The 24,384-nt window shown below is 42.2% G+C and overlaps 1 protein-coding gene across 1 annotated transcript; it reads right to left on the reverse strand.

The window, feature by feature from the left end:
• Positions 1–336: 336 nt before the first annotated feature.
• Positions 337–24,022, reverse strand: LOC141141096 (extracellular calcium-sensing receptor-like). Its single transcript, XM_073628804.1, has 6 exons — positions 23,880–24,022; positions 19,659–19,950; positions 18,408–19,247; positions 13,149–13,373; positions 6,314–6,437; positions 337–1,247 (listed from the first exon to the last, which is right to left on the reverse strand). The coding sequence occupies exons 1-6, from the start codon at positions 23,996–23,998 to the stop codon at positions 337–339; spliced, it is 2,511 nt and encodes an 836-aa protein (XP_073484905.1). The 5' UTR covers positions 23,999–24,022.
• Between the last annotated feature and the right edge of the window lie 362 nt (positions 24,023–24,384).

Raw genomic sequence — 24,384 nt, forward strand, 5'->3', positions numbered from 1 at the left:
CTTATATGAGAAAAATGTATAAACTCAAGCCTTACTATCCTCATGGTTGACTCTTGCTGATGTTTTCAATTTCCAGTTGGGTATACTGTGCTTAAATCTTTGCCCTTATATTTATTTCCATTGTTCATAATTGGTGATTTTCAAATTTTTAATTAACATTGATTTGAATAGTAAAAAGGCACACGAAAATGTTTCTGCAGACTGGCCAACCTTTATTTGCGCGCATTTCTTTCGGCAACTTTTGAAATGTACAATGAGATTGATAACATTTTTAATAGAATAACCAATATACAACTTTGCATCATTTTGTTTAGCTAAAATTCCAGAGGAGATTATTTAAGCAGACCTATTATTTTTTTTACGGTCTGATAAGAACTCTCGTCTGTTCTCCTCTGGTCTCAGCAGGATAATATAACATTTTGGTAGGAATATACAGCTTATCAGTCCAGTGCTGGAGGCCAATATAGCGAATATCTGAACAGCCACTGTGTATTTTCCACTGGTGCTCAGAGAGGCCGGGATGAAGGAGATCCAGACAGAGCAGAAGATCAGCATGCTGAAGGTGATGAGTTTGGCCTCGTTGAAGCTTCCTGGGAGGTTCCTTGCTAGGAATGCCACTAAGAAACTTATCATGGCCAGAAAGCCCATGAACCCCAGAGTCACATAGAAAAATATTTTCTGTCCTTCATTACACTCATATATTATTTTATGGTTTAGGTTGTTAAGTATTAAAAAAGGAGGGGACCTGTGAAGCCATAAGGAACAAATGCTCATCTGAAAAATTAAACAAAGTCCTACAATGTTACGAGGGATGGCAGGACCCAGCCATTTTCTCAGGGGACTGTTCAGCCTGATGGCCTTAAATGCAAGGATCACCATGATAGTCTTGGCCAGGACTGAGGAGATACTGATAGAAAAGGCCATGATGAAGAAGATTTGTCTCAAGAGACAACTTAATGTGGATGGTTGACCAATGAATACGAGGCTGCAGAGGAAGCAGGAAATGAGTGACACCAGCAGGATGTAGCTCAGCTCCCTATTGGTGGCTTTGATAATGGGTGTGTCCTGATATTTAATGAAGATGGTTAAGATGCATACAGTGAGGGTTGACAACATAGCAGCTGTTATCACCAACAGGATTCCCAATGGTTCATTGTAGGAGAGGAACTCTAGGACCTTCGGGACACACCTGTCCCTTTCCCCATAGGACCAATGATCGAAGGGACATTTGGTACATTCACCAGCATCTAAATAATAATTTTGAAATTATTAATTAATATTAGAATAAAAATCACATCTCAAGTGAAAGGGAGGCTTTGTTGTGATTAATGAGGAAAGCTACATTTACGCATTTCTGGAGGCAGAATTACACATTTTTCAAGATTTAATCCCATGAGGTCTGTGTTTCTGTCTCCTGTCCCTTCACATTATTCTATCCAGGGAGTGTATCTGTTCTTTATGCTTCTGTGTCAGTCTATCCTATGTCTACTTGATCAGTCTGTTTTTAGCCCTCTCGTCACCTATGTCTGGTTTAGTGAAATATACAAAGAACCCTCTTGCAGAGATTGCTAATTGAATGAATTTCTGTGTTTTCTAGTCTACTTCTTTTACCTCTGTAGATTCATACCTTGTGATCTGATTTCTGGGTTTGAGCTTGTGCCATGTATTTGAGTTTTCTTTCTCTGGTTACAGGTATTGTATGTGCGGCGCTGCCTTTGGATTCTGCACCTTGTTTAATTGAGTGCCTTTCTGTTCCCTTTCTCTATCCCGATACCTATCCTGAATCCAGTATTTGGGTGCCAACCTCTCTGCGTTTTTCACAGAGATCAACTGTGAGAGCAGAGAGGCAAAAAATTACAACAACTCACAATGCCTCTTACTAAATGTCATTGGTGGGGGATGTATTTGTACTGTCCTGGCATTTTTTGGGGTTCTCAAGAAAGGAGTAGCAGTCAGTACATCAGGACTGATCAATTTTCAAATATACTGTATATACCATATATTTGTAGACTCTATAACTTTCACACAGACTAAATACTCTGGTATGGGTTATTTTTACCAAACCAATGTAGCAGAATATATTTTGGCCTAAATTTATGAAGAAAGATTTTTTTATTTGCAACATTTTATAACAAAAACTAAGGAAAAACAGTTTTTTTGTCAAAACTGTTTTGGTTTATATAGCAGAAAAAAACAGTGGTGTTTAAATACCACCAAAAGAAATCTCTAATTGTCCAAAAATGATGAAAATTTAATTTGGGTTCAGTGTTGCATGACTGAGTAATTGTTATTCTAATGCCGTGTACACATGGTCAGAATTTCCGACAACAAATGTTCGTTGTGAGCTTGTTGTAAATTTCCGACCGTGTGTAGGCTCCATCGGACATTTGTTGTCGGAATTTCCTTTCTTGTAGCCACCTCGGAGATATTTGCTATGCTGCCTGTTGTGTTGATTTAGAAGAAGTGTTTTACTTTGCAAAGCTCATCTCTTCACCTGTTATGTGGCAAATTGTTCATAATTTTCACACACATCTGTCTGCTACTAGAGTACACTTCTTTTTTTTGTTTTTAGCTTGCCATCAGTTGAGTTTAACTGACTTCAGACTATCCCAGACTTATGGGCCAGCCTGTAAAGTGTGTGAAATTAGGGATAGAAATGTTCTGTAGAGAATCTGGGAAGAAGAAGATCTAAAAGGCAGTCATCTTGGGAACAGGGTTGCCAACCACCTGTAAATTTACGGGCAGTTTGTAAAAATCAGCCGATTTGCAAACTGTCCCGTAAAAAATATGGCTGTGGACAATCCTGAACCTGGCTGGGCTTGGGCGGGCTTGGACAACTGTCACTTCTGGTCTATCATGGCTGAAGCAGATTGGGGGCTTTGTGCTCTGTGCCTTCCTTCAGTTGAAGGGCTTTTGCCCACACCATCACTAGTGTCATCATCCCTCTCTGCAGTACCACCTATGTGCCTCAGCCCGGTCCCCCTGGGTGTTGGCCACAGGCGGCAGCTATACTTGGTGCAGCTCATTGTACACAGAACAGCTGGTTGTTTAATCCATGTAAGTGACTTTTCTTGATTTATAAAACTGTTTTGCATTCTATCTGAGACTGACTGGCCTTTTATTATTGATCTCAATCGGTGGGTTTCTACATATCAGTACTGTTTGTATCTGGACATTGAACAAGAGTGTTGCTATATGTCGTTATTCCTATATTTGCCACTGTTGGGATGTTTTAGCCATTCTATCCTTGATATGTGGCTGGTTTATAGGGCCCAAGAGTGCCTGATCCTGTGTTGCCAAACCCTACCTGTCTCCTAACGATCCCTTGCCTGCTGTCTTTGCCTGCATCTGACCGTTTGTTACCGACTTGGCTTGTCCGACCACGCATCCAGTCGCTACTGCTGCTGTCGCTATCTGCACTTAACTGTTACATCCAGCAGAGAGATCACATGGGCACCTGTACCTCACCGCACTCCTGCGACCACTGTAGCAACATCGGTGATTCCCGTGTCGGGCTGTATGAGAGGCCTCCTTCTGCACATCAGGCTCAGCCACAAGGTATGTGACAGGCGGGTTGGCAGTGCCTGAAGAGGTGGTGCTTGGATCAGTGACCACAAAGAGGAAGTGCTGGGAAAGTGCGAGCTGTGTCACCTTATCTCCAAGTATAGGGACTGCAAGTCCTTGCCTGTAATGGGCCTTTGCTACCAAATTGCTACTGGATGACATAGCTGAGTTCTGCAAACAAGTGAGTGCTTGAGGAAGCAGAGGAGTTTATATAGACTGTATATAGGAGAAGTTGTCCCTGAAGTTAGTTTGGAGTCAAGTGGGCATCCCATAATTCCTACTCCCCATCCAAGTTATAATCCCTCAATAAAACAGAAAAAAAACAAAGTCTCGGACTCTGGAGTGACTATGGAAATTCAGTGTGCCTGGCTGTGCAGGGTGGGGGAACCCAGTTACTTGCTGCTCCCAAGGGGGTGCGCTACACATTATTTTGCTACAGCACATTATTGCCATATTCATCTTATCGGAAGCTAGTGCAGCCTTTTTATCTTTTTATTTTTATCTTTTTAACTTGGAGTCCTTCACTGCTTTTTGTTCTACTTTTTAAACCTTGTTTTATACCTCTCATATTTACATTACACCTTTTCATTTCAACACTTGTATTGTACAGTAGAATGTGTATTGGTTAAATGAAGTGGAATGAAACCAGTATAGACACCATGCTCCAGGACTTCTAATGCCGTGTACACATGAGCTGACTTTTCAGCATCAAAGGTCCGACGGTCTTTCCGATGGACTTTTGACAGAGTTACGACGGAATTTTGAACGACCGGACTTGCCCACACATGAACGGGCTAAAGTCCGTTCGAAAGTCCGTTCATTTGAACGTGATGACATACGAAGGGACTAGAATAAGGAAGTTCATAGCCAGTAGCCAATAGCTGCCCTTGCGTCCTTTTTGGCCGTCGGAATAGCAAACAGACGAACAGATTTTTTGACCAGACTCGAGTTCGTCGGAAAGATTTGAAACATGTTCCAAATCTAAAGTCCGTCTGATTTTCGACAGAAAAAGTCAGCTGGAGGTCCGATGAAGTCCACACACGGCCGAATTGTCCGACGGACTCTTTCTGTCGGACCAGTCTGGTCAAAAAGTCCGGTCGTGTGTACGCGGGCGCAGCATTACAGTTTGGAAACACCTAGTTCTAGTCAAGTCTCCCATGTGCCTGTATACAGTGTTGCCAACCTACCAGATTGAAATATACTGGCACAGCTAAGTTTTTACAGACATTTCCAAAAGTTACAAAATTACAATTTTAAGTGCAAATTTCAGTATGTAAGCTAATAACAAGTACAATATTCAATTATCAAGGTAGATATTAATGCATGTAGCACTTGGTTTCTACTAGTAAATAACATCCACCATGTCAACCTGCTGCCAGACCTCAATCTATCACTTCTGAGACAATGAACAGTCATTTGCGTTGTTTTTGTTTTGTTTATTGGAGGCTATAACTTGGTTGGGGGAAAGGAAATATGGGATGCCCATAGAACAATTGCTTTGCCATCATATTTAAGAATTAACCGAAAGGTTGAGCCTTAAAATACTGATTTACACATAATATATACAGTCACTTCCCCTGCATAACACCATGCAGACTATTTCTCCTCCTCTGCATATCTCATGCAGATTGTCACTCCCAGGACTTCCACCCCCTTGTACAAACTTCCGCTGTAGATTATTTTTCCTGTCACATCATCCTCTTTTTGATAAAAGAGACCGCTCTGAATAGTCTCAGTTGCTGGCTAGACTTTGTTGTACTGTTAATAGGCCAGAGGTCTGCAGTACCTCTCCCCGGCGGCCTAGTAATTTAGTAACATAAGCTGATTGGTGGACTACTGCTCCCAGCTAGTCCGGCCTGAAAATCCTGTGCACTCAGGCCACAGCGATTTGACACTCTCCCCACAGTCTCTCCTCTGGCCCCGCACCCAACTCCCTTGGCATGCCTCATCCAGAACTCCACTGTGGTCTACTCACCGACCTTCTTCTCCCCCGAGTCTATGATGGAGAACTTTAACTGGACATACGTTCCGGAACCTTCTCCAACCTCTCTGTTCCAGAACACTTCATCCATGACCGTGTAAAGAAGCTTCCTCCCAGCTCTCCTGGGCTCCTCTGCTAGGCCTCGCACCTCCCCCAGATGGGGATGGGGCCCCTGCTGCTGCCTACTACTCCATTCTCCATGTCTTCTGACCGACAACTCAACTCAGTGGGCTGTTACCTCAGCTTATATGGGAGGCCTGCCAATCCCAGTTGGGGATTGGTTAGAGCTCCTCAAATGAGCTGCCTGCCACTCCAGTCCTAGGCCCTGCCCCTCTTCCGGAACATTCTCCCTGGAAGCAGGGGAGGCGCCTCAGAACTAAAGCACAGGTGGTCACACCTACTGCTGCACTAACCACTCCCTGCCCCCCAGATAAAAACAAGCAGGCCTAGCCTAAAGCATAGGCCTGCCCAAATTTACCTGCACTGACAGTTTCCCTTACAGAATCCTCACTCTAGCACCTACCTGTGGTAGAGGGTGCTACATGCAAAAAACTGATTTCTTATTTTCAATATAGTAAATAAGTAGCTCAGGGACAGGGCAAGAAATTAGAATGGGCACTGACTGACATTTACTGGCAGGAGAAAAGCACTCAATTGTTACTGGCTGCCAGTAAAAATACTGATGGTTGCAAACCCTGCCTCTATATGAAAATGCTCATTCCCCCCCAACTCTTTATCAATAGGTTTACTAGCTCTGCCATATGATACCTGTGTAGTTGGTCATCTCTCCTTCAGAGCAGGGGATGCAGTCATAACAGCAGATGGGTCTTCCTTGCAGAGAAGCTTTCCTGTACCCAGGCCGACAGCTGTTACTGCAGACAGAGATCGGCACCTGCCAAGGAGACAATATAATTATGACTGGACATGGAGGATGTAGAAGAATGGAGCTAGCCAGAGACACATCTATATAAACAGACAGCGAATGCAAGCAAAAAGAAAGGGCCAGTATTCACTAGCTGTTTTTTGCAGCATTATATAATATTGTGAATACATGGCCAGCCAACACAGAGTATGCTGAACTGGAATATCACAAGTAACCAGCTAAACTTTACTGACATGTATGCCTACATTCAAACTTAATGGTATTATTTTAGTACTCCCAGGATCCCTGCCTAATCTTCCAGGATTCCTCACAGGATGCCTTCTGGGATTTCGAGGATTTCTATGACCTTCACTACTCCCAGGGCAGTAATGATGCTAGACATCTTCTCTGACCAGAAGGGTATTTGAGCTCCCACTCTTTGAATTAGGTGGTACTGTGTCTTATTACCAGCTACCTGAGAGCTAAAGTTTTGAGAACCAGTTCAAAAAAAGGATATTGGAACTGCATAAAGTGCAGAGAAGGGCAACCAAACCGATAAGAGGCAAGGAGGAGGTCAGCTATAAGAAAAGTGTGGGTATAGGATGGTATATATGGGGGTTTTCAGTATGTTTTTCTTGTTGGTTGAGCTAGATGGACTAGTGTCTTTTTTTCAAGCTCACTAATTATGTAACTATGTAATTTACCTGCCAGTTGCCCATTGCCAAACCAGAATGACTACTCTCTTGCTTGCTGCCAGTCAAAACCCTTGCCTGGACCTTACTACTCTTCACCACCTACCTTGATTTGTCTACTGTATTATGAACAGTCTCCACACCATAGTCTTCTGTCCCAAAAACCCTTTGATGGGGTGATACTGAGGGCTGTGACCTGGTGCTAGTTTGCAGCAAAGAAAACTGGGGGCCACTGGGATTTCCTGCCCAGCTCCACCATCAGGAGCTCTGGTGAAGGCCAACTGGTACTTAGACTCTGTACCTTGAGTAACCCCCTGTCACCTACCGGGGGCACCATAACAGATATATGCTAATGTAAAAGTACAAGTATCAGCATGCCATGTGTAATAATGAGCCTATTGACTTAAACAGTCAAAAATGACTACAATTAATATATAAAGAGGATCTCCAGTCTGAAAAAAAAATGTAAGTCAGCAGCTACAAATACTGTACCTGCTCACTTTTACTATAAGGACACTTATCTGTCCAGGGATCCTGCAATGTCTGTACCCCGAGCCAATTCATCAATTGGCTTCAAGTGCAGGCATCAGCATTGTAAGTTATGCCGCGTACACATGAGTGGAATGTCCGACAGAAAAAGTCCGACGGAAGCTTTTCATCGTATATTCCGATCATGTACATGCCTCATCGGACTTTTTTTTAGAAAATTCTGACGGACCTAGAAATAGAACATGTTCTAAATATTTCCAATGGAACCAATTTCTATCTGGAAAACCGCTCGTCTGTATGCTGTTCCGATGGACCAAAAATGACGCATGCTCTGAAGCAAGTACGAGACGGAAGCTATTGGCTACTGGCTATTGAACTTCTTTTTTCTAGTCCCGTCGTATGTGTTGTACGTCACTGCGTTCTTGATGGTCGGCCTTTGGTCGGACTTTGGTTTGACCGTGTGTAGGCAAGACCGCTTGAATGGAATTCCATCGGAGTTCCGTCTGAGAAACCTTCGGAGTTAATTCCGACGGCAAAACCGGTCGTGTGTACAGGGCATAAGAGGAAACCGGCAGTGAAGCCTCCAGGCTTCACAGCCGGTCTCCTGCTGCGCATGCCCGAGTTGCACTGCACTTTCTGAATGGTCCCGCCATCTTCTGGGACCTGTGTGTGTCCCAGAAGGCAGCAGGCCGAAGTAGGAAGGGCCAGAAATGTCTTAGATCGCCGATCTTACCTGTAAGTGGGAGTGGGTACCTGTCATAACCAGGTACCCTCTCCCCCCCAAAAAGTGTGGGGGGGTGCAAACAAGTGGAGCTTACCCTTTTGGGTGGTGCCCTGCTTTAATAACAATACAATATTCTATTTGTATCAAGTAATAAATAAATTATTTTAATACTTCATCTTTCAGCAAACAAAATAGTAATTATAAAGAAAAAATATTTGTGTTTAAGAAAATCATGAAAAGAGTTTTAACATTAAAAATGGTGACTTTTTGAATACATGGAAATGCGTATGGTATACAGTATATCTAGGAATGTTTCTACAAGTATCCCAGGTAAAATTTTAATTATTTTCAATTTTTTTGGCAACCAATGTTTTGGTGAGCCATGGTTCTCATTCTTCTCTCTTCTTCCCTCTATTTCTCCCCCCTCCCTATCTCCTTAAAGGGGTAACATATAAACAACAGCTTAAATGCTGAACTTCTAATTGACAAGGAGGTGCCAGCTGAAGGGTTTGAGCATTTTCATGCAGAGGCCTATAGGAGACTCAGCTAAAACTTGGTGTTTCCAAATGGTAGTGTGACGGAACCATCCAGCACCCAGCTTGGGTGCTTCCGTCGAGATATAGCTTCCTCCAGTATGGACCAGGTAATATAGCGGAATATTGCATAGCACCCAATAATCTAACCAACACTAGCTTAGGTGATCTGCAACTGGAACTCTTTATTGAACATAAATACAGGTTTTTATACACTTCAGAAATAGGGGCAGTTCCCACATGTACTATAAAACAAATATTACACATTGGGATAAACCTCTCACACTGATTAGGTAATGAGGTAAAGTTGACAAATGACTAACCCCATCATGTAGGTACCTCTAGGAGGATTAGCTAACAGACAGAAACATCAGGTGACTCAATAAACAATGGGAATTCACATCTAGGCAATGCTTTGATTAATCAGGGATCCCAGACTGTCAATGCTCCTACACTGGAGTACATGGAACAGAGGCCAATGTGACCAGCTCTATCAATGAACATGTATTGTATTTTCAGGGCAAATACAAGAAAACAGTCCCTCAAAAATGTAACAAAATGAGAAATATAGCAATAACAAATAACAGGGTAAATATGGGCTGAAAAGGTCCCTGCAGCCAGTGTTTATGACAGGTAGGAAATCCTGGACTAGAGCGGGTGGGCCAATGGTGTCTAAACTTGTTTAATTCCACCTCATTTTGGGCTGTTGGGCTGTTGTACCATTTGGTCATTGCTTTTTCACTGTGTGGTGTTTGCGTAATACAAATTAACATTAAATTACCTTTACATTAAATTACCTTTTTTTCATGTGTTTCTCTGTGATCACATGACCACTAAACCTCCTTGCTGGTCCTCTTCTTTGTGAACTACATGCCAATATTTCCCAAAGGACTGATGTCAAGACCAGAAGAGACATAGCCTTACCCAAACTAAAGAACAGCCAGAGCTCAGTAAAAAACAGCAAATACATACTGGAAAAAGCCAACAACATAAGGAAGTGGAATAGCTTCCAGGTATCAACAACGGTTGAGGAATCAGTGGTTACATAGCGGCTAAACCTGCATGCTGACTCTCTCCTTTGTGATCTACAGGCAAAGATTTTCCAGAGGAATGACATCAAGACTGGAAGTGGCATAACCACCTTGTAGGGGGGAGGGATGGGCGGGCATTGTATGTGACTACCCAAACTAAGGAACAACCAAAGCTCGGTAAAAAAACAGAATATGCATTTTGGAAGAAGCCAACAACATATAGTGCCTTCAAAGAGTATTCACACCCCTTGAAATTTTTCACATTTTGTCATGTTACAACCAAAAATGTAAATGTGTTTTATTGGGATTTTATGTAATAAACCAACACAAAGTGGCACATAATTGTGAAATGGAAGGAAAATGATAAATAATTTTCATTTTTTTTTACAAATAAATAGGTGAAAAGTGTGACGTGCATTTGTATTGAGCCCCATTTACTCTAATACGCCTAACTTAAATCTAGTGGAACCAATTGCCTTTAGAAGTCACCTAATTAGTAAATAGAGTCCACCTGTGTGTAATTAAATCTCAGTATTAATACAGCTATTCTGTGAAGCCCTCAGAGGTTTGTTAGAGAACCTTAGTGAACAAACAGCATTATGAAGACCAAGGAACACACCAGACAGGTCATGGATAAAGTTGTGAGGAAGCTAAAAGCAGGGTTTCAATATCCCAAGCATTGAACATCTCACGGAGTACTGTTTAATCCATCATTCAAAAATGGCACAACTGCAAATCTACCAAGACATAACTGTCCACCTAAACTGACAGGCCGGGCAAGGAGAGCATTCATCAGAGAAGCAGAAGGTCAGGGAAAAATGGATATGGAGAAGTTTGAGGTTGGGTTCACATCTAATACTGATACGGCCTTGCAGAAGGGGTCCCTGTTCTTCATTTCAGGGACGAATTAGGGACAAATTTTTGCCTGAATTTGGTCCTGAAACAGAGCCAAAGATGCTCCGCAGCCGCAACAGAGATATGTGAACTGTCTCCATAGAGAGCCAGTCACAATCTCCTGTCATGTGAATTGGATGCGGAGAAACTAACACTGCACATCACCCTGAACACATCATCTCCACCGTGAAACATGGTGGTGGCAGCATCATGTTGTGGGGATGCTTTAGCAGGGACAGGGAAGCTGGTCAGAGTTGATGGGAAGATAAATAGAGCCAAATATAGGGCAATCTTAGAAGAAAACCTGAGTCTGAAAAAGCCTTGAGACTGGGTCAGAGGTTCACTTTCCAGCAGGACAACCACCCTAAACATACAGCCAGAGCTACAATGGCATGGTTTAGATCAAATCATATTCGTGTTAGAATGATCCAGTCAAAGTCCAGACCTAAATCCAAATCAGAAGACTTGAAAATTGCTGTTCACAGACGTTCTTCATCCAATCTGACAGAGCTTGAGCTATTTTGCAAAGAAGAATGGTCAAAAATGTCACTCTCTAGATGTGCAAAGCTGATAGAAACCTACTCAAAAAGTCTTGCAGCTGTAATTGCAGCGAAAGGTGGTTCTACAAAGTATTGACTCAGGGGGGCTGAATACAAGTGAAGGCCACACTTTTCACATATTTATTTGTAAAACATTTTGAGAACCATTTATCATTTTCCTTCCACTTCACAATTATGTGCCACTTTGTGTTGGTCTATCACATACAATCCCAATAAAATACATTTATGTTTTTGGATGCAACATGACAAAATGTGGAACATTTCAAGGGGTATGAATACCTTTTTAAGTCACTGTATTTACTCCAGATGTGTATGCAGTACTACACCACCACAACAGCCCAACAGCCTATAATGTAATGCCCCCCTTCTTCTGCTGACCAGCTCGTTGGGGCCCAACTGTTACATCAGAGCACTCAGGTTACTGTCCTTTTAGGAACTGATACAGGCACTGACTAAGTTACTTGCAGACAAAACTGTCCTTCTTTGATCAAAATGTAATATAGCTTTGACCAGCAGCCTCTCACCAACTCCTGTGCAAGCATGTCCCCAGTGCCCTTCCCGCTTAGTCAGGCAGCTGGCTCCACCAACATCTGTGGCATTCTCCAATGCCCCAGCATGTCGGTCACTGTGCCTCCTCACTCTTAGGTGCAGGGGTGAACGGTCTGCGAGCAGCCTGATGTGCATTCAGTCCTCTCAGAATAGTTTCCACACTTCATCTCCTCAGCCCAGGAAAACAGCAGGGAACTACCCCTCCTTTTTGCCCCAGTGTCTTGTGGGATCTGAAGTCCCCTCCGTCCCATCATGCCAGCTCAATCTGTCAGAACTACACCTACCACAATCCTTGCAGTCCACATCCTGTGTGCCTTCCTATTGGATAGAGGGCAGGCTCCACAGTGGCTGTACACAGCTCTACAATTAGAGTCCTCTCCAGTAGCTTTGCCTGTGTAAAATTCTCTTCTGCTTCACAAACACAGAGCCCTTTTCCTGCCAGAGCTGCAGATTGGGCTACAGCTACAATTAAAGTGCAAAGGGGAGCCTAGGCAAGGATGGTGTCATCTTCCTTTCAGCCAGATCTCAGAGAATGTTTAGCAACATGGCCACTATTAGAAATCATGGGGCCCCATACAGCCTACCTGACATGGTCCCCCCACCACTGGTCCTAATTTCTCAAGTTGCATCATATAAGAACAACTGTCGTACCCTATTCTCTATAAAAGCTATGTAAAAGCTGCAATACATACAAATATAATACAATCAAGACAATGTGCTAAATGCTAAGTCATTAGAGTAGAGCTGGAAGTGGTCCACATAGTTTGCAGTTAGTCCTTTCTGATTTTAGATGGGCCAAGCTTAGCTTACAGGGCTCACTGTGGCTATCAACAAGGCCCCATCAGATCAGCAGGGGGACCAGGACCCAGTACAGAAGGGCTGCCCATACCCCCCTGTCAAAAAGCATAAATCTTGTATGAAGCCGATCCTACACTGTGCTGTAATACAGTATCTTCTGGGTTATTCAGCATTCTCCAGAATCTTGTGTCGCCCAGAGCTCTATAGAGGTTTGGAAAAAAAATAGTATGCTACCTAACTGTTTTTCCCCTTACAGGTTCTTTTTTTACACTTTTATGCACCATTTAAGAAAGGAGAAGAAGGGCCACATTGTATTAGTGGACCTATGCCTAAAGTTGAAGGTCTGCTTGAATTCCAAGGAAGATGTAGAGAAAAAATACACAAGAACAACAAAAAAATCTTTAATTTCTTTGTAAGAATTAGGATTGCAAAATCTAACAAGCTCACTTCTGTAATGTCAGAATCATTTACCTGTAAGAAGTGATCATTCCACAGGATGGTGCTAATGTTCAGGCTGACCATCTCTCCCAGTTTGGCCTGTGGGTCAATCCTCCCCACCTTCACCAAGTTAAAGCTATTGCTGAGGATCTGGATATTTATGATGTCATAGGAATCAGGAAGGTCCCCCTCAGAATTAAACTTCATCATCTCCCCAGACTTTGTGTGGAAATTGGTTTTCTTCAGGTAGCGGAAAACCTGAGGTATTTTGTAACAACAGTGCAAAGATTGGTTAAAATGTATTTTCTAGTTCTACTACATACTAGACCACCCTAAGTGCCCCCACAAGTGAAAGAATGAAGTTGTCTAGTTCCACCCCAGTTACCCCCCCCCATCCTCTCCCCATGTCCTTTCCCTTGACTCCTCTAATCACTTCCTCTTTCTGTTCTCTTTTGGTTCTATTTGTCCTCCTCTGCTTTGTTTCTATGCTCTATGTGTTGTCCATGTGACCTTTGATTCACTCAACTATCCACAGCCCAACTTGGGCTAAAGACGCTTTTCAGATGCTGCACGTTCAAACCAACCAAAACAAAACCATTTCCATTCTTCATTCTTTAGCTTTATGAGGTCTACACACCTGTTTCCCTAATTTTATATATTTGATTACTTCCAGGTTCTGGCAGCCAGGACTCCTGATTACATGTTGCTGATATGCTCACTTCCAGCTGCATGTCTGAAGCATCGTAGAGTATGTGACGTGCATTTTCAAAGATTCTTCAGAACATAGAAGATGTCATTCTTGCATAGGTGATAATGGTGGCCAGGGGACAGAGGCTAACTTAAGAAATAAAAAAAGGTAAGCAAATTAAAAAAAAAATAATTAATGTAAGTTTGACATTGTGGAGGGGAGGAGGAGTGACGTGATGCCTAGTGCATAGGATGGTTGCAGGTCTGCTTTAAGAATAAAAAGGTCAGATGATGTCAGTATAATGAATATACTTGAAGACCAGTTCCATCTGAAACTCATAAAGTTTAGGTGTGCATTGTAAATAGATTTCACACTGGATTCTTACATTTTTTCAGAAATTCCAACAATGAGATTTTCCTGCCTTATTTTTGCATCTTCTTACCTTCCTAAAGAACTCAAGGCTGAGACTAAGTGGTGTTAATAACACCTTAGTATCCCCCAATTCCGTTGCGAAAAGCTAGCTAGGAAGATTTACAAACCCAAACTATTCTTAAAGTAGAACTATAGGCAAAACCTTTTATTTTTCTTTCTGGATAGAGCAAGGAATGGCTATAACCCCTGTCAGATTTTATTTCACACACTGCGTCCCATTTTGGAGATTTCCCTTCCCTTCCGTCTCATAGCCAAACAGGAAGTCAGAGGAAATCCCTGCAAATTAAGGTAATTCCTTGGGGAACCCCAAGTCACCAGAACTAGTGTCCCCATTGGAAGATTTCTCCTCTATTACTTTTCTGGGGACAACCCAAAATGTATGATTTTCTTTTACTTTTGTTTTCAATGATAATGGTAAATAGGTCAAATAAAGAGGGTGAATCTCCTTAATGGGACACAGACAGCAATAAAAACTGTGTTCGAAAGTGTTCTAATCCCTCGCCACTCTATCCAAAACGTTAAAAAAAAGTTTAGCCTTTAGTTTAAAGCAATACCCACATTTTATTGCAGAGGAGTTTAAAAGGAAACTGTAGTGGTATTATTATATTATTATTATACGAGATTTATATAGCACCAACAGTTTACGCAGCGCTTTACAATGTATAAGGGGGACAACACAATTACAGTACAGTTCAATACAAAAGGTACAGGAGGGCCCTGCTCGTAGAGCTTACATTCTAAAGGGAGGGGGTGGTGGTACAAAAGGTAATAGCTGCAAAGATTGATTTGATGGGGGTGGCTCAGGGACAGTTAGGTGGGTGTGGATAGGCTTCCCTGAATAAATTAGTTTTCAGGGATCACCTAAAGGTGGACAGGGTAGGGGCTGATCGGACATACTGGGGCAGGGAATTCCAGAGGATGGGAGAGGCTCTGGAGAAGTCCTGAAGGCGAGCATGGGAGGAGGTAACAAGGGAGCTAGAGAGCAGGAGGTCCTGGGAGGAGCGGAGGGGGCGATTTGGGCGATATCTGTAGATGAGGTTGGTGATGTAGATGGGGGCGATGTTGTGAATGGCCTTGTATGTTGTGGTTAGCATTTTGAATTTTACACGGTGGGTAGGGGAAGCCAGTGAAGGGATTGGCAGAGAGGAGCAGCAGTCACGGATTGATTAGTGAGGTGTATTAGTCTAGCAGCAGCATTCATAATAGACTGAAGGTAGGATAGCCTGCTTAAGGGTAGGCCATTAAGGAGAGAGTTGCAGTAGTCGAGGCGGGAAATAATCAAGGAGTGAATAAGTTGCTTTGTGGTGTCATTAGTCAGGAAGGGTCGAATTCTGGAGATGTTGCGGAGGTTAAGGTGGCAGGATTTAGCCAGTGACTGGATATGGGGGCTGAAGGAGAGGTCAGAGTCAAGGATTACACCCAGCACCCTGGCATGTGTGGAGGGACCAATGGTTGTGTTGTTGATATTAATGGTGAAGTCACAGGAGGGGGACCGTGAAGGAGGAAATATAACAAGCTCAGTTTTAGAAAGATTAAGTTATAATAATGGTATGGGGTTAACTTTATTTGTATCTTATTTATTTATTTATTTAATGTACAGTATGTTCTTTAACTGTTTTTTTTTAAGTGATATGTATGTATTTTAATATAATAATATAATATGTACTATATCTATTTTAGTACTAAACATATACAGTCTTTGTTTTACAAATCGACATCAACAAGGCCCCATCAGATCAGCACGACAAAGGATTCCCAGAGCTCTAAGAGATAGGACAGCTGAAGCCGTCTTTTTTCAAGCAGTCTGCCACTGATTGAAATGTTCAGATGGAGCCTTACAGAAGAAGGATTGAGGAGTCCGTGCTCTGACTCATTCAATTGTGTGAAGGGCGGCCATTAGATATTGTGGAGCCCCATACAACCTGCCTGACAGGGTCCCTAACATACAGCCAGATTATTCCCATTGACCTACAGTATCTTCGGACAAGAACGTGAGGTTGAGAATGACACAGGTTATTGTATCACCTGCTTTTAGCTCAGCAGAGGGTAAGGCCCTGTACACACCTGAGCAATTTTCTACTTGAAGCTTGTAGCTTTAAAATTCTCAACAAGCCAAACCCCATTCATTTTAACCACTTCAGCCCCGGGAGATTTGGCTGCAGAATGACCGGGCCATTTTTTGCGTTGCTTTAACTGACAAAAGTGCGGTCGTGCGGCGCTGCACCCAAACAAAATTGACGTCCTTTTTTTCCCACGAATAGAGCTTTCTTTTGGTGGTATTTGACCATCTCTGTGGCATGTTTGAAAAAACACAATATTTTGTACTTTTTTCTATAATAAATATCCCCATTATTTTTTTTAAAAAAGCTATTTTTTTCTTAGTTTAGGCGATATGTATTTTTCTACATATTTTTGGTAAAAAAATTCGCAATAATCGTATACTGATTGGTTTGCGCAAAAGTTATAACATCTACAAAATAGGGGATAGATTTATAGCATTTTTTAAATTATTATTATTTTTTTTACTAGTAATGGCGGCGATCTGCGATTTTTATCGGGACTGCAACATTATGGCGGACACATTGGACACTTTTGACACATTTTTGGGACCATTGGCATTTATACAGCAATCAGTGCTATAAAAATGCACTGATTACTGTATAAATGTCACTGGCAGGGAAGGAGGGAAGGAGTTAACACTAGGGGGCGATCAAGGGCTTAAATGTGTTCCCTGCTACGTGTTTATAACTGTAGGGGGAGGGAACTGACTATAAGAAATGACAGATCGTGATTCCTAGCTATTAGGAACACACAATCTGTCTCTCTTCACAGAGCAGAACAGCGATTTGTGTGTTTACACACACACACTTCCCTGTTCTGCCTCTCGTGCCCGCGATCGCTCGTGGCCAGCAGTCATCATGACCATCAGCCACGAGCATCAGCACCCCCGCAGTGCAGCGGGCGCGGGCGTGCACCTGCTATCCCGATCCCACGAGCCGACGTATAGCTGCAACGGCTCGCGGGATCGTGCCGACCTGCCGCAGTAAAATGACAGCAGCTGGTCGGCAAGCGGTTTATGGCCCCTGTTCACATTTGAGAATTCTGTCACCTAAGGCAAATTGCCTGTCACTCAAAAAAGGCATGAGCTTCTTTTTATCAGATTACAAGCATTTTTTGACCACATAGACATCAATAGAAATGCCTGAAAATGCATGACTTGAGCGTTTTACGAGCATTTTGTCATGTATTACAGCAGCTCTCACTCTACAAAGGATGACTTAATGTGGTTGTTAAGTCAAAAAGAAATTCACTGCCAGCCCCTATGTTTTATCAAGCCATAGCACACTGTACATGTAGCCCTTAGATCGGAGAAAGAAAGCAGCCGGAGGTCATGTGACCGGCCAGAACAGATCTGAGAAAAGGTAATTACAGGCATCGTTTTACACAAACAGGTACACAGTGTGTTATGGCTTGATAAAACAGAGGGGCTGACAGTAATCTTCATTTAACTTTACTGCCAGCTACTAATAGCGGCTGGAGGTGGGGCAGAGACGGCTCACACACACACACACACACACACACACACACACACACACACACACACAGGAGCTGACAGGCAGCGAGGGAGGGGGAGAGGGAGAAGAGAGCAGAACAGCAGATGATGGAGGCACGTAAACTGACCACGGTAATCAGGGATGAGCAGCCATGATTACCGTGGTCAGTACACAGAGGGGGGCACAGGAAATGGCAGGATCAACCAGGTTTTTTACATCTTAGAAAGGGGCAGATTAGACAGCACAAGCACTGTGCTGTTTAATATGCTATAAGGAAACAGGATCTCTTTTTTTGGGGGGTTACAACCACTTTAATTGTTGGAAAGTGCAAGACAATGTGTGTGTCATGGCAGAGATTGGCAGGGGAGAGATTGAGTTTGTGAAGCGAACAAATGGACTTGAAATTTCCACTTAAGTTTTATTGTACTGCACTTCTTCTTCATTGATGACTGATTAGATAATTATTAATTTTTGGGCAGAAATTGCTAGCATACCAATGGGAACATCAGATTCAACAGTACACACTTCAAGAAAAAAAAAAAGAGGAAGAGAATTCTCACTGGGCAGACCTACAGAAGAGGACAAATAGGTGGTACAAACAATACATCCTTAACTCACCTTCTGTGGTTGAGTATCATTAATATTTGCACGGGTTCTGTTATTAATTAAACCCTCGGACCCCACTTGGTAGCCAAGAAGTGAATGCAGAGCATGTGCATAGGCATAAACAGCCAGGTAGGTGTGATAAGTGAAACTGAGGTCATTTGTCTCAAACAACTGGACAGTTTGGTTTCCAAACTCTTCTTTCCCAGTGCAGGTCTTGTCTTCCTGCATTGTAATAGACCTTTCAATCTCAGTAGTGCCATCATACCATGAGCAATTGAAAGCCTTTTCCCAGAGAAGCCTAATAAATGGATATATTGAATTACCATTTGGGTTAAGGTTTAGGAGAAATTGATCAAACCCAGGCATGGTGCCGGTGCGAGGAATAAGGCCAAGAGTCCCATTTAGAACCTTCCATGCTTTTTTAGAAAAGAGTCCTGGTGTGAGTCCAAAGGAAGCCGAAGAGATGAACATTTTCCCAGTCTCTCCACTATCAAACATGGCATCTAGCAGGGCGATCAAATGGACCTCTGGGCTGTGGAGAACAATCACATTGACGGAGCTTCCTTTTATAACATCCACCACTTTCTTGATCTGCTGGGCTGAATAACTCAGATGGATCTTCTCTAGAAAAGCAATGCAGCCTCCATTCCTCTCTATCCCAGCTCGTATAACCTGGGCACCCTGCTGTCCAACATTATTGTCCACCACCAACATTCCAACCCAAGTCCAACCAAACTGGCCAATCAGTTGAGAGAGAGCAATATTCTGATAGAAGTTGCTGGGCATGGTACGGAAGAAGGAAGGGAAATTTATTTTATTGCTGAGGGCTGACAAGGTTGCCCCGTGACTGATCTACCATAGGAAAGAAATAATAGATGCATTGTTGTTAGACTTTAACAATTAACAGAACACCTGAAGGGTATAAGGATCTTACATCGCCATTTGCTATAGTGAACCCCGCCCAAGGTTACAAATAACACTTATGATTTAAGTTCTCTCAATGTAGGTGGGGGGTGCTCGTATAGTTTTTTTGTGCCTCTAAGCACCTTGAGTGGGGTGCAATACAGCAAATAGGGATCCTCGATTGGGTCAAATGTTAGTTTTAATGATGAATACAGGTTCTTAATAGATAACTATATGCAAAAAAAAAATCTCTGGATCTAGTACTTTCTATGTAGTGCTCAGTTTTAACAGTCCAGGCTTTGGTTAGCAATTCTTTGAATATAATTTTTCATTGTTCACGAAATGTAAAATTTTGAATACCTGCGGATAGTGAAGGGCACCAAGTATTTGGGCAATAGGAAGAGATAAGGCGGAAAACCGTTCACCTATAATCCCGACCATGACTGATGGTGTATGACAACCATATCCTGCAAAGGGTTTTCCAAGTCCCGACAGCAGGGACAGAACTCCTCCAACAGCCCGCAGCTCTGACATACAGGAATCCAGGAGGCTGAAGCCAAGAGTGATATTAGGCAGGAGGTCTGGAGAATTGTTAATTTCATCCACTGCAAACATGAGGGAAAGAACGTCCCTATAGTAACGAATATGGAACCTACACAAGATGAGAGAACATGTTCGGTGTTTTTCTGCCATTCACTTGCCAAGTTTGTTATTGAATAAATAATTGTTTGAGCATCCTTGGTATTCAAGGTAATGTAAGTCTTTATTATTATTAATCAAAAATAAACCCATATTAAAACATGGATATTAGAAATTAAAGTAAAACTATAGGCAAAACTTTTTTTTTTCATTTTGGATAGAGTAAGGGAAGATTATAACTCCTGTCCGATCTTTTTTTTTTTGCCATTTCCCTTCACTTCCTGTTCCATAGCCAAACAGGACGTGAGAGGAAATCCCTGCAATCCCCCAGGTCACCAGGTCTAGTGTCCCCATTAGAAGGTTCCCCCTCTATTATTTTTCTGGGTACAACCCAAAATTGGGGATTTTCTTTTACTTTCACTTTTAGTGATAATGGTAAACAGACAAAAAGAGAGGGTAAATCTCCTTAACCACTTCAGCCCCGGAAGGATTTGCCCCCTTAATGACCAGGCCAATTTTTGCGATATGGCACTGCGTCGCTTTAACTTACAATTGCAACGTTGTACCTAAACAAAATTGACATCTTTTTTTCCCCCACAAATAGAGCTTTCTTTTGGTGGTATTTGATCACCTCTGTGGTTTTTATTTTTTGCGCTATAAAGCAACAAAGATCGACAATTTTGAAAACATTTTTTTTTTACTTTTTGCTATAATACATATCCAAAAAAAATATATAAAAAAAAAAAAAAAAAAAAAAAAAAAAAATTTTTTTTTTTTTTATCAGTTTAGGCCGATATATATTCTTCTACATATTGGTAGAAAAAATCCTAATAGGCGTATATTGATTGGTTTGCATAAAAGTTATAGCGTCTACAAAATAGGGAATAGTTTTATGGCTTTTTTTTACTAGTAATGGCGGTGATCTGCGATTTTTAGCGGGAATGCGACTTTGCGATGGACAGATCGGACACTTTTGATACTTTTTTGGGATCACTGACATTTATACAGCGATCAGTGCTATAAATAGCCACTGATTACTGTGTAAATGTCACTGGCAGGGAAGAGGTTAACACTAGGGGGCGATCAAGGGGTTAACTGTTTTCCCTAGGTGTGTTCTAACTGTAGGGGGGATGGTCTTACTGGAACATGACAGAGATCACTGTTCCTGATTACTGGGAACAGAAGATCTCTGACATGTCCCCTGTCAGAACGAGGAATCACCTTGTTTACAAAGGCAGTTCCCCGTTCTGCCTCTGTATTAGGCGATCACAGGCCATCGGTGGACATCGAGTCCACCCGACCCTACGGCGATTTGCGCAGGAGAGCCGACCTGCCGCCGTATATAACGAAGGCGGCTGGATGGCAAGTGGTTAATGGGGGCACAGGCAGCATTAAAAATCGACAGCTGTTCTAATCCCTCTTCACTCTATCCAAAACTAAGTAAAAAGCCTTTAGTTATACTTTAAGAGTGCTTCAAGGGGTAATCATTGACTCTACCAGGAATAGGAATAGAGAAAGAGAACTTTATTGACATCCTGGTAAGTTATGTAAATTCTATCTTAAAGCTGACTTTTAGACAGTATATCTGAAGGGCCTGCAATGGATTAGGGGGACTCCCACGCCATATTTTTTTTTACATTTTTGTATTGCCGGCAATTTAAATGTCATTTTTTTTTTCTTTATAAATGTCATTTTTGTTGCAGCAGGTTCTATACATGATACAGATGAGCTACTTTGCAGGCAGACTAAGGGGACCCCCATGCACTATATTTGAAAGAAATTTTCATTTTTATTGTTTCACTTTAAGCATCATTAAAACCATTGCGCCAGTAAAAAGATCTTTTTCAAAAACATTTTTTACATTGATACATGTCCCCCAGGGCAGTACCCAGGCCCACATAGCCTTTTTATGGCCAATAACTTGCATATAAGCCTTCAAAATGGGGACTTTTGATTTTTCAAGTTCAGGTCTCATACACTTTAATAGGGTTTGGATCCAAACTTTTGCAATGTTCGAGAGTTCTAACATGAACCAAACTGCTTCAGATGGCCTTGTTCATGCCTATTGTGAACCATTTGTCCTGTATGTCCAAAATGTGCATTTCACTGTCCTCAAGAGAATGTCCCTTTCCCTAAGGTTTAGGAAGACTGCTGAGTCTGAAAAAATTCTACAGGCCAAGACTCAGCAGCATTTCTACACCTAAAGAAAATGGACATCTTTTTAGGACAGTTGAGTGTACAATACATTTTGGACAGAGAGGACAAATGGATTGCAAGAGATGTGAAAGAGGCCATCAAATACATACATCAAATTGGAACAACCATCCCTGAACTGGGGTGGGGCCTTCATCACAATCTTTCTTCCACATATAATGCTGTTTTAATGTCTTTACCACAACAATTTGTCAACAATGTCACCTTTACCTACATAAATTGAGGAACCACCACCTAAGCAAGCTCACTGACACCAACAATGAGGTTAAGTAACTAAGACAGGATTGTACCACATCTTTCACAACTCCGAACTTGCTCATGGACGATCAACATTTATGCAATCCATGATGATTGGATTAAGTGTCCTAAGTGTATAGCTATAAATAGTGAAATATCTTCCTGAAACTCATTAGAACTGAAGAAGTGGCTTGACAATGTCTAAACCTGCAATCTCTGCTGTATCTGGTGATGTTTCTTCTTGCTGGGCCATCTGGGATGCTGGATAGCATCCTGTCTTATCCATTAGATAATCCTGCAATGTGCCTCGTTTCTGCTGGACCTTAAACTCCCTGCTCCTCTCATGAACTTTCTTATTTAAGGCATGCCTTTGCACTTCTTGTTTGCCAGATTATTATGCTCTTTCTGGCCAATATCTTGCTCTTGTCACTCCTGCTGCTGTCCCTATCTCTGCTACCACTCATTACCGACCTTTGGCTTGTTCATCGACTATGATTCTGGTTAATCCCAACCTGCAACCATTTGTTACCGACCTTTGGCTTGTTCCTTAACTATGTTTCTGTTCAATCCCAACCTGTGACCACTTATTACCGATTTTAAGCTTGTTTATTGACTACGCTTTTGCTTGATTTTTACCTGCTAAATCTGCTACTGGACTTTGGCTTGCTCATCTCCTGGCAATCCTGTGGACCACGACCTTGTACTAACACTCAGCAATACCCATTTCAACCATCAGGTGCTCTGAACATTGGTTAGTGCTTAGACTCCGCACCTCAGATGAGCCTGCGTCATCTGCCAAGGTGACCTGCTGCTGCACTTATTTGCAGGTCGGTGGGAGCCCAGGGTTTCCAATAAGGACACTGTCAGTGTTTTGGACCATTCACCTGCATCCACACAAATCAGGACCTGTGGCTGTGTTTATACAGCTGCTGCATCCCCATAGCGTAACATAGGCTGCCTGCACCCAGTTCCAGCCACGTACAAAAAATGAAAATCTGGATCACACTGGACAGGACACATCACCCACGTGAATGAGCTCCAAGACCAACTTTATTAACTCATTCCAGTTTTATCTTTTATATTTAGCAGGAATTTTGTAAGTTATGTTATGTTTGTGACCGTTAATAATGATTTAGGCTTGTACGGGACCCTGTGCCTTCTAACAGCAGCCCTGTGAGAGCCTCTTTACTGCTATAACTACTAGCCTCCAAGCCTGTCTCCGGACAATGATAGACAAGCTACTGTAGGAAACAGCTTCAACATTATAAAATAAGTCCAATTAAATGTGATTATCTACCATAGATGTGCATGATAATCATATTAGCTGTCCATCTACAGCATTTAGTATCGGAAGAATGGGTTTACAGCAGAGTGTTTGGTGCAATCAGAGCCAATGGTAACTTTTACAGAACTATTTTTACATGAGACTATCAAGAGGAGAAAACAATCACAGATCATGTCTGCTATATTTCAACTGCCCCCAGGACTTACCTCATACAAAAAACTGGCTTTGGCCTCTCCAGGAAGGTTGGCGCTTGGAAGACAAATCCAGAGTGAACCACAAAAACAGCCCCAATCAGGATGTCCCCTAATTGTAAAAAGGCATCCATTGGCCAACATTGGAGGCTGCAGCCAGGACTGGAATGGCTGTGATCCAGTGATAAGAGTAGTAGGAGGATTTGAAGGAGTCTCCCCATAATTGCCATTCAGTTCAAAGGTTAGAGTTGATCAAGATCTACATATCACTCAAAGCCAAAGTGAGCTTATATTGTTTAACTGAAAGATGAAAGATGAAGGGTTGGCGGTTAGATGTTTGTTTGCTGTGAGTGATGAAGCAACAGGCACACTTAAAATATTTCATTGTTAGCTGCTGGGAGTTAAATCTTCTAGTACTTTCTTGCAAAAGCTCTGCAGTTTTGTTCCCAGGTCTTTGGGATTTTGTTTAATTGTATATTAGGAGGAACTGAAGCACCACAAGGTGAAGAACACCCAGTAC

Source organism: Aquarana catesbeiana, linkage group LG04 (genome assembly GCF_042186555.1).
Source record: "Aquarana catesbeiana isolate 2022-GZ linkage group LG04, ASM4218655v1, whole genome shotgun sequence".
NCBI classification, from domain to species: domain Eukaryota; kingdom Metazoa; phylum Chordata; class Amphibia; order Anura; family Ranidae; genus Aquarana; species Aquarana catesbeiana.

Coding starts and splice junctions, on each gene's coding strand:
- LOC141141096 (XM_073628804.1), bottom strand. CDS start 23,998: ATGGATGCCTTTTTACAATTAGGGGACATCCTGATTGGGGCTGTTTTT. Junction 19,951..23,879: donor AAGCCAGTTTTTTGTATGAG/GTAAGTCCTGGG, acceptor CATCTTGTGTAG/GTTCCATATTCGTTACTATA. Junction 1,248..6,313: donor AGAGATGACCAACTACACAG/GTATCATATGGC, acceptor ATTATTATTTAG/ATGCTGGTGAATGTACCAAA.